The sequence below is a fragment of the Microtus ochrogaster genome, unplaced genomic scaffold (assembly GCF_000317375.1).
Source record: "Microtus ochrogaster isolate Prairie Vole_2 unplaced genomic scaffold, MicOch1.0 UNK1, whole genome shotgun sequence".
NCBI classification, from domain to species: Eukaryota; Metazoa; Chordata; class Mammalia; order Rodentia; family Cricetidae; genus Microtus; species Microtus ochrogaster.
This window is the reverse complement of record NW_004949099.1, coordinates 1,439,238-1,451,637: the sequence shown is the minus strand read 5'-3', so window position 1 is coordinate 1,451,637 and position 12,400 is coordinate 1,439,238. Positions and strand designations below refer to the sequence as shown.

Below are 12,400 nucleotides of genomic sequence, written 5' to 3'. Positions count from 1 at the left end.
TGGACAGTGGTTACTATCATGAGTGCTCCGTGGACAGTGGTTACTATTATGGTTGTTGCCAGGAGCTTTGATCAACAGCTCAGGGTTGTCTTAAATCCTCCCTGGCAAACCTCACACCATCACAGTGTGTCCAACAGCAAATTCCTAGTGAGTCCTGGATCTCTCTGGTGCATCCTTTTCTGAAGCATTGAGCGTTGGCAGGTCTATCCTTGTATACAGGGATACAGGTAGAAAATACTTCTTCAGCGTAAGGCTAGATAAATGCTGTTTTCTCCCTGCGTAGTGATTTTAGCGAGAGTTCTTCCCGAGAAGAATGCACAGGCCTCCTATTCACAGCACGTTTGTCTACAGTCTCCCAGCCTGAGTCACAGTAACGCTGAGTGGAGAGAGTCTCCCTGGATCCATGAGACAGCTCCTCAGATGCACCTTTGAGAGTGCTGTGGGCCAGTGTTTCCTGCTCTCCCTTCTGGAATCTTCTGTGAATAGGAGAAAGTAAAATTGCCCTCTCAAACCCCAAGTTGACATTGATATAGCAAGACATTGCCAACAGCAAAACATTTCTTCCAAGTTTTCCACCTAAAAATGTAATATGCCAATGTTTTCATTTATATAAAAGTTATTGTGGATGGTTTTTCAAAATTTGGAAAACGATACTTCAGTGAGGGGGGTTATGTTCCCCCATGTCTTGGCTGCAGTGCTCTGGGATGCACCCAGTTGGGGAACTGCAAACAAAGAGTACGGCTGTGCCCAAGCCTCGACTCTAGGCTCTAATGTGGACTTGCTGGTGTCTGTTCTCCTGTGACCACCGCAGGATGCAGCGATGAAGCTGCTATGAATTAATATGTGGAAAATGCCCATCAGAGATTCTAACTCATTACAGGTACTCAGGAAATGCCACTTGTCCTTCATGTTATAAATATAAAAGGGGCAAAAGTGGACATTTCCGATGTCTGCCTGAAGGCAGGAAGGCAATGTCAGCATAGTTGGAGGACCAAGAATGGCTGCATCCCAAATCTTCCATAGTCAGGTGCGTTATCCACTGGGCCACTGGCCCCGACTGTGGCTGCATTCTCACATCCAGGGACGGAAGCTGAATCAAGGTCTCTGCCCCACACCACCCCACTCCCTGCAAAATCCTGCTCACGCCAGATGGTGACACTATCATCTGGGCTGTCACTCTTGCTGCAGTGGGGGGACCTGCTGAACCTTGCATTTATGGCTGCCCCTGACAGGTCCCAAACACAACCCCCCCCCTTCTGCTGCTCATTCCAGCAAGTGTATAAATGGTTGACCATTTGGGGCATGAAAATGTATAGAGAAAAGGATCACAAACACCCCTTTCATACCACTAGGCTTGAGACATAGAATGACACAGGGGACACTTCCTGGAGGCACAGCCTTTGTCTCCTTCCACAAAAAGAATTGCTGCCTTGAACTTGGAGTTTATCATCTCCATGAATGTGTATACTTTTATATCCTCAGAAACAATATACGTTCATATTGAACTACATATATAATAATGAGTAAATGTGTTTGTGTGTGTTGTATGTTGTGGGGGTGGGAAGCTATGGAAACATATGTTTATGTGGGTCCAGGCCAGAGGTCAAGCTTGGAGGATCTCTCCTTGGTGTCTAAACCATGAGCCCCAAGGATCCATGTGTTCCTGCTACCTTAATGTTTGGATTTCAACCACATGCTGCTATGCCTAGCTTTTCACCTGTGTTCTGGGATCAAACTCAGGGCCTTACTTGTAGCAAGCACTTAATCAACTGGGCATGCTCGTCTCCTTGCAAGGACCGGGCTGGGCAGAAGCAGGGACTTCTTGTGCTCTGTGATGGGGGGGGGGATGAGAATGAGTGGGCTGCTCAGTAAGGGAATATTTTCAGCATTACTGGTTAATCTTCAAAGGCAGTGTGGTGCTTGAGCTTAACTCCCACTGTGACTTGAGTTCTCGGTGCCCCACTCCCTCCGGCTTCTTGGTTCTTTCCTCTAATTCTGTCTTTGCAGACCCTTCCTGCCCACATGCGCCTTGTGTGTTGTGTTATCCAGATAGATCTAGCATACTTCTGCCCTCCCCCTCGAGCTCAGCTTGGCTACAGAATGTAGACAGAGAGGTTTGTGGTGGAGAACTATAGCCTTCACTGTCCAGGGGAAAATTCTAGAAACAATGCGTAGGTCTTAAATTGTGTTCGTTTCTCAGTATGGGAGGATGTCCAACAGCAGTCCTCTGTCTTCCTCTGAGTCACTGTTTACTTAGTGTGACTGTGCTGTATACATGACCCATCCATTGGCTATCTTGCTAGTAGCTGTCTTCATCATGAGATGGCTGGAGTGGGACCATCTTGCCTTTGTTAAAATAGTTATCATTCTATTTACTGTGGCTCTAATGGACAGAAATAGCGGTGCTGGCCATTTGAATATTCCAAAGAAAAGATCAAAGACATGAACAAATTTATCAGAGAATTGTGAAGACCAAAAAAGAAATGTTGCTAATTTTCTTAGCACACCTCAGACTTTGAGAGTTCGAGTCCTGCTCACAGTGCACTGACAGGGGAGGACGGTGAATTCGAGGGTGGCCAGCTAGATCCGAAAAGCTGCTCCAAGCAGTCAGGATGAATGCCAGAAAGCACCAAGTCTCTATGGTGACTTCAGCAAGAGATCTCCTGGAGCCAGTGCCACCACAGCTCACTATAGGTAAGGGGTGAAGTCAGAGAGCCCTGAATAAGACTGGACTAAAACTGTAAACACCCGCAGATGGGCTGGGCTTGCACACACAGGAAATGGAAGTGCACAGAGGACTTGGAGCATCTCCTGGGCATCGTAGCATATCTCAACACAAGTACGACGCCTGTTATATTTTAAAGCTTCATAAATGAGTGAAATAGATTACAATAGTAGCAAAAATGAGAGTGAATGAGATTGATGTGAAGTATTTCATTATACGGGGAAAGGCATAAGATTAATAAAATAAGAATGCGTATTGAAGCCCAATGATCAGCTGGGGGGAAAGGGCTGATGATGGAGAGACACCCACAATAGATAGCGCTGTTTTTAAAGGCGAACGGTGTTTGCTGAAATATCGGGAGGTACTTGATCAAACAAAAGGATGTAGAAGAGAAACAAAAGAACTGGCCGTTGCAGATAAATAGCAAGCCAACACAGACTTCATCCCAGCTGTGCTGATATTTACATTAAACAGAAATTGACCAACATATTTCGACGAAATACCAAGGATGCCACACTAGAGAAAGCTGCAAGAGCCAACCTATCATTAACCGTGCTGAATTTCCTGGATCATTCATCCAGCTGTCTTTCTCTAGAGGGTGGACTGAGGACCGGCCTCAGTTGCCAAGGGTGGCACATCTGTGTCTTAGGGTTTCCATTGCTGTGATGAAACACCATGACACAAAAGCACCGTGGGGAGGAAAGGGTTAATCTCCACCGTGTATTCTCAGATCATACTGTATCACCATGGGAAATCACAGGAGAAGGAGCCCAAAGAGGGAAGCAGGAGGCAGGAACTGAAGCAGAGGCCACAGAAGAAAGTGTCTTATGGCTAGCTCAGCCTGCTTTCTTATGCTCCTCAGGACCACCTGCCCAGGGCTGGCACTGCCTCCAGTGGGCTGGGCATTCTGACATGAATCAAGAAAATGCCCTTACAGACTTGCCTACAGCATGGGAACATTTTTCTCAATTGAGGCATTGAGGCATCTCTTTCCAAATAATTCTAGGTATAAAAATAAAAGATAAAAAAAAAACAACCAGGATCTGGGACATTCTCAGAAGGTTGGGAGATCACATGCTGTCCTCCAAGGATGCAGCATTTGAGGATGGCAAACCCAGAGAATGGAGCCCTGGGTATTTTATTTGCTGATGTCTTCCAGGCGAAAGTAAGTCACAGAGACAAGTGCAAAGCAGTGTGGGAAGAGACAAGACAGCAGGGGTACCCAGAGGTTGAGGACATTGTTAGGGCAATCTTCTACACACAATTCCATATTCCAAGCAATGCATGGAATAAATAATAGCAATCGGCTAAGGGAAAGAGTAGAAGATATGCATTGTGTAAACATTAACCATAAAACTTGGAATGGCTATATTAATATTACACAAAGTGGACTTCCAAACAAAAACTGTTTACTTGATAAAGTCCGAAGACCATTTTGTCAAGGTCAAGCTACCGATGAAGAAGAAAGCAGAGGGGAAGTTATACAGTGTTGCCAGATGAACCACAATGAAGACTCAGGAATTGGCAGTTGTGGACACCACTCGGGTCAGCGTGCAGGAAGAGCTAAAAAACAGCAAAAGGTGTCTCTCAGACGAGAAGTGTGAAGGGTTTAACAGCAGCTTTTCTGTTTTGTGAAGCTAAGAAGCAAGTGCTTGCCAAGCTCAAAGTAAATAGAGGAAAAGAAGTAAAAATGCTGAGAATTTTAAAAGAAGGAACTGATGAACGTTTGATAAGATTGTTTTGTGAGAGAGAACACATAACTTACAAATATGATCAGTATGAAAAAAGATCTTGCTATAGAGATAAGAGAAAGCAAGGGGATATTGTCCTTTCTAGAAATAAATTAGGTAACAGATTGGACAAGCTCTTCTCAAGCAAGCGCTTCACCAACCCTCGGTGGGTGCCTGAAAAACCCATGATCTCGGGCGTTGTAAGCAGTTATTAGTGTTCACTTTAGAACTGGGTGGTGCCTGGATAACAGCAGAAGGTCTTGACCCGGGGGTCTCCTTGTCACACTGCAGCCGCAGCCCACCTGGGAATACTGAGAGCGTTGCTGGGTGATCAACGGTCACATGTGTTTACCGTGTAAGTGAGGCCCCATAACTAACAGCTATGAAGCAGCTGAGAAGCGCCCAGTACCCCAGGCGCGCCTTTACAGGAAGCTGCTACATTGGCAGTACAGACATCATGTTGAGTTATCTATGTGTGGGGGAGGTTATTTTAACAAAATTTATGATGGGCAGAGCGTAACTCCGAGGAGGATTTCCCAGTAGAGATATAGGAAGTGCGTCTTGGTGCGCTGTTTCTTCAGGGCTTATGTCAGCATACATCAAAACACCACAGCAAGACTACGACCCCAGAAAGTCATCCGCAAGTCCACAGGGGATTCCTCCCATGACCACCGGGCAGCCCACCGTTCTGCTACACGCATGGATTCGCTAGACGCTAAAATAGCAATAGATGAGTAAACAGTGCACGGAAGCTGGACCCGCTCATCCAACAGCTGCCTGCGCCGCGCTGGTCCTTAAGTGTTGTGTTGCAAAAGAAACACGAGATGTGTGGCTTTGCATACCCCCAGCTTCTAAGTGGGAACACTGGCCGACAGAGAAACCACCAAGGCAAACAGGACATTTTAATAGCAGCCTCTTATGTAGGACACCCAGCCTCTCGTTTCCCAGGAAGTTAATGTTGCATGGTAATTGAATTTTCCAGAGAGGTCGTCATCCCACTCCTTAGATCTCTAAGACGACATAAGGACTCACCCCCTGAGCAACAGCTGTCCCAGCGTCAGGACAGACCCACCATTCCCAGGCCGTTCTCTGCAGATTTCTAGATGCTGTGGGGGCTTAGAGGAAGGTCAGGGAGTGGAGGAAGAGGCAACAAAGCAGGTGACCAGTTAAAAAAGCCAGTGTATGAGAGACATTTCTAGAGACAAAGGGAGGAAGAGACAGACAGACAGACAGAGAAAGAGAGAGAGACATACAGAGAGAGAGATGCTGAGAGCAATAGCTTAAGAAAATCTTTGTAAAAGAAAAGAAATGGGCCTAGAAGAAAAAGTCCCCTGTTCCCATACTTTATTTGGCAGAAGAAGAATACAGTAAAGCCAAGGAACATTTTCCATGCCCCCAACATGCTATTTTTTAAACTTTCTTTTTTAAAGCTCGGTGTTAACATAATATTCCAGCTTTAGTGCTACCAAGAATATTCCAAGCTTTATTAGTCCGTGACCCTAAGTACGGTAAGGTAAGTAAGGTCACCTTTACTGTTCCGCTAGCATTTAAGTTTAAAGTGACGAGTTCTTTGGAGATTTTCTAGCTTGCGCGCAGCCCAGCTTAAGCATATGTCCCTTCTATTGTGCTTTCTGGTCTCCCTATCCCTTTACCCCCTTCCAAAGCTAACCCCCTGCATTGTACTGGGTTCATTTTTTTTTCTCCTCCAACTTCCACATAGGATTGAACACATGCACTGTTTATCTTTCTGAAACTAGCTTGTTTCGCCTACCATTATAATCTCTACTTTAGTCCATTTTCTGGGTCATGATATCCATTCTTTATGTTTGCATATATGCACCGCATCTTTTATGTACGTGCATCTCTTGGTGGACATCTGGACTGGTTCCCTGTCCTGGACATCATGAATGGTGCAGCCGTAGCATGGCGGTGCACCTACCCCTGTCACAGGCTGACTGGACTCCTTCAGGTGTTGCCTAGGAGTGGAGCAGCTTTGTCACTGGCAGGCCTTTGCAGCTTTGGGAGAACTCTGTACTGATTTCCATGGTGGCTTCAGCAGTTAAAGTCCCACAGCAATGAAGACGGGCTCCTCTTTCCCACATCCTCCCTGTTTTCTTGGAGATAACCATTCTGTCTGTGGTGAGATGGAATCTCAGTGTAATGTCATTTTCCCCAGTGGCTGAGGGTGTTGGATATTGTTTCGAGTATGTCTTGGCCTTCTGTGTTTCTCCGTTTGTAAAGTCATTTGCCTGTTGGTAGACTGAATTATTTGTTCTTTGGGTGTTTTGCTGTTACTGTTCTTTACAGATTCTGGATGTTCATCTCTTCTCCCACTCATAGGCTTTCTCTTTGTTCCATGCTTTCCTTTGCTGGGGAGACTTTTAGTTTAATACAACCTCATTAGCCAATTCTTGCTATTATTTCCTGAGATGCCGAAGCCCATTTCACACGGTCTCTGTTAGGCTTATGCTGAAGTGTTTGCCTCTTCCTCTGGTAATTTCAGAGTTTCAGGTACTACAATTAAGTCGGTGACCCATTTGGGGTTGATTTATGTACCGGGCAAGAGGTAGGGATCAGGTGGCATCCTTCTATACATGGCTAACCCATTCCGACATCATTTGTGAAGAGGCCATCTTCGGTCTCCAATGCATATTTAAGATTTATTTTCTTTTTAATTATATATAAGTGAGAGGGGCTATGTACACATGAATTCAGGCATCCTCAGAGGCTAGACGGGGACATTAGATTCCTGTGAGCTGTTATATTATATAGTTATATTGTGAGCTGCCTGGTGTTAGAGCTAAGAAACTAAACTCCGAACTCTTAACCAGTGAGCCATTTCTATAGTCCTCCAATGTATGGGGGTTTTGTGGCTGTTTGTTTGTTTGTTTTAACACAGTCAAGAAATAGGTGACTGTAGCAATGAGGGTTTATTTCTGAATCTTCTAGTGTATTCTACTGGCCTATATGTATTTGTCACTGTGGCTCTGTAGTGTAGTTTGAGGTCAAGTATTGTAGTCTTCCAGCTTTGTTTTTTTGTTTTTTTTTTGCTTTTTTTTTTTTTTTAGACTCCCAGGATATTTCCTGCTTGTGTATTTTAGGATTGTATATTTACTTTCAACACCCAATCTAACTTTCAGAGAATAGTCTTCATCCCCGTGGCTGCCCCTCCTCTCAGCTATTTCGAAGGATCCTGGGACTGCTATCTCTCAAAGCTCAGGAACAGACTCTGATCTCCCATCCCTGCCTCTGCTGCTGGGAACTCATGAACAAATGAGTTTGTCCTAATCCATAGGACAAAGCTCTGCCAGGTGACAGCTGGTACTGAAAGACCCCCAGTGTGGGGAGACTCTCACTCAAGTCTCGGGATAACACGACACCCTCCCCCCCACCCAGTAACTCATGAGAGACCGTCCTTGCTGCAATCACACGAGGCTTTAATTGATGAGATGAGATGGGAATCAGTGCACTGGGGCCAAGTGACCTGGAGAAGGGGTTTTTATAGGAAGAAACCACAGCCCGATAATCTGAAAGGGCAGGGAGGGGGTCACACAAAGTCACAAGGGGACAACTCCCTGCCTCTCAAGATCACTCAAGGTCATAATCTGCTAGTTCCTAAAATCACAAGGGGGAAACTCCCTGTTTCTCAAGATTATTCTCAAGATTACAATCTAACTTTATCTTCGGCTAGTTCCTGAAACACAGTCACTGAACCAGCTAATCCTAGATTTTTGATTCTTCTCTTCCTGCTTGGATGTTTGGCTATTTTCTTCCTGCTGGGGAGGTCTGGATTTATCCAGGTCTTTCAGGATCTGTCCCATTCCTGCCCCTCTGGTGGCCTTGTTGGGGAACACCATTCTTGTCTTTATTTTACTAAAACATGCATTATTTTTCTATTTCTCATCAAAAAACCAAACAACACAGTTGAAATCATGCCTTTTGATGGACCATTGAGATACTGGATATGATGGAATAAAATCACAGCACAAAAAATGGCTTCCACCCACCACAAGGGCCTAGACCTGTCCTAGGGCCAGTGCCCAGGCCCCACTTCAGCCTGGCCTTCTTCCACATGGCCAAGTGAGGTCCCACTCTTTCCAAGATGACTGACAGTGGTGGTACCTGCTCCTCCACCCCCTTCACAGGAAGCTGTTGAATGTCTGTCAAATTCCAGCCACAAGACCTAGAAGAATAGCAGGGACCCAAACAGACCCGGTTCAGGAAAAGGTCGGGCTACAGGAGTTGCTGATGCAGAGGGTCTCTCAAAGCCAGGAACCCAAGAAGACCAGTGCAGCTGAAGCTGGGGTAGTGGAAGCAGGCAAGGGAAAGGAGAGACTGGACAGGGAGGCGGTGGCCACACCGACAGGTGGGCACCACAAAGACAAGGGAGGCTCCTGGGGTACAGGGACTTGATTCGGGAGGGTCTTGAGCAGAGGCAAGAATGGTGTGATTTGATCTCCATTTTAAGAAGCCTCTGGCAGCCTCACACAGAGGCTCACACAGAGTGAGTGGAAGTGGAGGAGCAGGTGTTATTCCAGAGGCCTTTGCAAGCAAGGGTAGATGGTGCTGCAGCCCCGGCGCTGTCTGGGTTGGGTGTGGATCCATTTCCAGATATTTTGCTGATGATTCAGGCAGAGGTCCAGATAGGTTTCCACTTCCTGAGGCCACCTTGTGCGACTGGGTTCTGATGGGGCAGCCAGACGTCCGCACCTTCCCTAAAGTTTGAGTGACACGGTGTTGAGTCGTCTGCCTGAAAGCAGCAACAGCGGGGACTTGTGCCGGGCTCTTCCGGTGTGCCATTACAATGTTCCCCTCCCCCTTTCCCAAGCAAGCCTCCTGTCATATCCATTTTTATTCAGAATTGGTGTTTATCATTAGAATTTCTACCTGAACAATTGTTGGGATAAACAGCTGTGTTCCATTCATTGACTCACCCATTCAAAAAAAAAAGCTTCTCAGTGCCCCTAATCGTAGGACTCCAGGCTCCTATCTCACCCCTGGCACTGGCTAGTCATGAGGCCTTGGACAGGCTTCTGGGGCTTTTTGTGATTCAGGGTCGTAGCTGTGGAATTGAAGAACCACCACAGGCTTGAGTGTGTGGGAACATCATACCGCCCGTCCTCAGGTCCTCAGCAGAGCCTGTCTGTGGAACTCTGAGCCGGGATGCGCAGAGGCAGCAGCTTCGGCTCCCAGTCTCTGCTCCCCTCTTGCCCTCTTTATCTCTGTGCTGCAGGGACAGCAGCACCCACACGGAGAGGTTATCGGGAGGCAAGATCAGCATCTGTGAGTGGGGTTAGCATATCATGTTCCCCCGGAATGTTAGTCTCTTCTGACCTGAAGGCTCTTTCTTCCTGATTTACCCTCTCACAGGTACAGGAGTGGGGTTAGGGCTCAGAGGCTCTGGCATAGCGCGGTTCCACTGCAGAGCTAGGAACGTGAATGGGTGCCTTACCGTCCCGCGTGAGCAGTCTGCAAGACTCTGTGGATGCCACTCCAGCTCTCTCCCATCCTCTCTCTCACTTCCTCTTCCTTCCCCCACCTTCAGTCACCTTGCCCAAACAAAGGAACAGCACGCAGGTGTCAGCCACCAATCGCTCCTGCCTGATTGGGAAGTATAGATTCCATGTTCCTTTTTGCTCTCAAAGCTGACTGCGCGGTTTCCTTTGGCAGCGTTTGCTCGGATTCCTCCCAGCTGCATCTTAAGGTGGCCTCTTTCTGGTTTCTCCTTCTTTCTCAGTGCTTATCGCTCCCTGGCTCACAGAAGCCATCTGTGCCTCCACCTGTGTGACTGTGTCCCGTTAGGAGCAGGAACATTTTAAGGTTGATTTCCAGTGTTGATAGAGAGCTTTGTCTGTGTTTCCAAAGAGGGACATCTTAAAAGCCAGGGGAGATCCTTGTGAAAGGGTCCTCCCATTGATGAAGTCTAACTCATCCTTCCCTAGCTGCGACTGACTCCGGAGGGATAATGCCGGCTGGAGGGTTCGGGGAGCTATTGGAGCAACCCAGCATGTGTACGGAAAGCAAACCGGTGCCTGTGCTGTCAGCAGCAAGGTGAAAATACTCTCATGAGCCTAACAAGATACTTTTGGGTTTCAGGGAACAGATCCGACAAGGCCTAGAAGAACTGCAGAAAGTTCTGCCAGGAGGAGACACTTACATGCATGAAGGATTTGAAAGGGTAATTTCAAGACAATTTTCAACTCTTCAGTATAAAGCGTCACACTGGGCCCAGCACAGAGATGGCTGATGAGATAAAGCGTGTGTGTTAAGGGGACTAATAATGCCCAGAGATAAGAAAACCCAGTTTCCCCCCATAAGCTCACTGACAACTGCCCTCAAGTGCACTAAGGGAATGGATTTTTTCCTCCTTAACTGACACCCACAAATGGTTTGTTAGCCAGTACTTAGATGTCACTCAGGAACTGTGCCACACGCAAGTCCCTCAATTCCCAAAGTGTCTTTCGTGGCTGGCAACCACAATGGCAGAGATGGAATTTCAGTACCTTTGGCTTTAAGGAAATCTTTCCAAGACTCTGAGAAGATCTCCACCCATGTCAACAGTTAGCTGACTCAAGGGTGAGAATCACTTTACCTGAATGTCAGCACTGTCACTTTGAGTGAGACCCGGGCGAGTCACATTAAGAATCGAAACAGCCCTGGCTGCAGACAAGCGACATCATGCTTCCATGCATGCTACCCAGGCTGGCCTCCATGCATGCAGCCGGGCTGGCAAGCAGCGTTGTGAGGCTAATGTTCTAATGGCCTCTCCATGTGTTTTTCAGGCCAGCGAGCAGATTTACTATGAAAACAGTCAAGGTAAGATTGTAACATAAAGTCACATGATGAAGGGTCTCATAGCTCAGCGTTTGCTTCTGAAAGGGAATTTTTACACGAAGTACATGTGTGACATGGTCCATAAATCCTGTATATTCATTTTATCAAAGAAGAAATAAGAACAAGTGCCTAGAAAGGTGGCGTTTATCAAATCAAATTCTGCCAGGCTGTGCCAGGAAACATTATTTAAAAACGATTAAGATCCCATTACGGCTACAGTCTGCAATTCACATGAATAATTTTGCATGATGAATTTATTAAATTAATAACTACTTGGATGGGCTAATAAGGTCTTGAATTTTTGTGTCAGATTTAATTACCTGTTTCTCTCTGAGCTCCTGTGGTTGAATCTGGTATTTAGATGAAGTTTGACTGAAACTTCCCTTAGCTTAAATATAAATGTCTAAAGTATTCTTACTAAGTCCTCAGAAAAGGATATCATCATCACTCTGGCTGCTGTTGGTCTCCCTCGTGGAGAGCACTCCAGTATGTCACACTAATCTCTTCGATGAGATTCCGTGTAACTGTGGGGACTTTCCTCCTGATAGCCACTTCCTGTTTGACTGTAATTGAACTGCTGCACATAAGGTAGCCCCAAACTTGCCCAGAAAATCAATTGTAAGTGCTGTTCCTGGAAGTCTAAATAACATTGGAAGAATTCCAGTAGAATTTTGCCAACAGCTGTAATACTTCTGGTCAGCTTGCAAATTCTGATAAATATGTTTTGGCAAGTGTGGTGTATGTGGTCGGCTATGGCGTTCAAGAAGGGCCACTACAGTCCAAGTGTGGAATTTGCCCCAGGCCTGGTGACCTTTGGCCACAGGAGCTGTTGGCAGTGACTGAGTGTTTCAGAGCCATGTCACCTGGTCAGCCTATATGTTGAGATGAGACTGGGAAATCCAGAAGTCTGACCATAAAAAGCTCATGTTAGAGTTGTCCCACACCCCAATACAAGACTGACGATTCTCATCGTGTTCATTTTCAGTGATTGAACTTAAAAAGAGATAAAATCTCAGGGATGTGTGGGTGTGTCCTGGGGGTACAGGACAAGTAAGAGGGTCTCTGTGGGGGTATTTTGGGGGTACAGAATAAGCGAGAGGTCTCTGTGGGG

General features: G+C 46.4%; 1 protein-coding gene across 1 annotated transcript in view; it reads left to right on the top strand.

Annotated features, from left to right (window-relative positions):
* Window positions 1–12,400, top strand: part of Antxr1 (ANTXR cell adhesion molecule 1) — a 218,251-nt gene that overhangs the window by 39,095 nt on the left and 166,756 nt on the right. Inside the window, exons 4-5 of the mRNA XM_013352879.2 lie at window positions 10,552–10,633; window positions 11,238–11,271. Coding sequence (XP_013208333.2) covers window positions 10,552–10,633; window positions 11,238–11,271 — 116 coding nt within the window. The remainder of the gene's footprint in view (window positions 1–10,551; window positions 10,634–11,237; window positions 11,272–12,400) is intronic.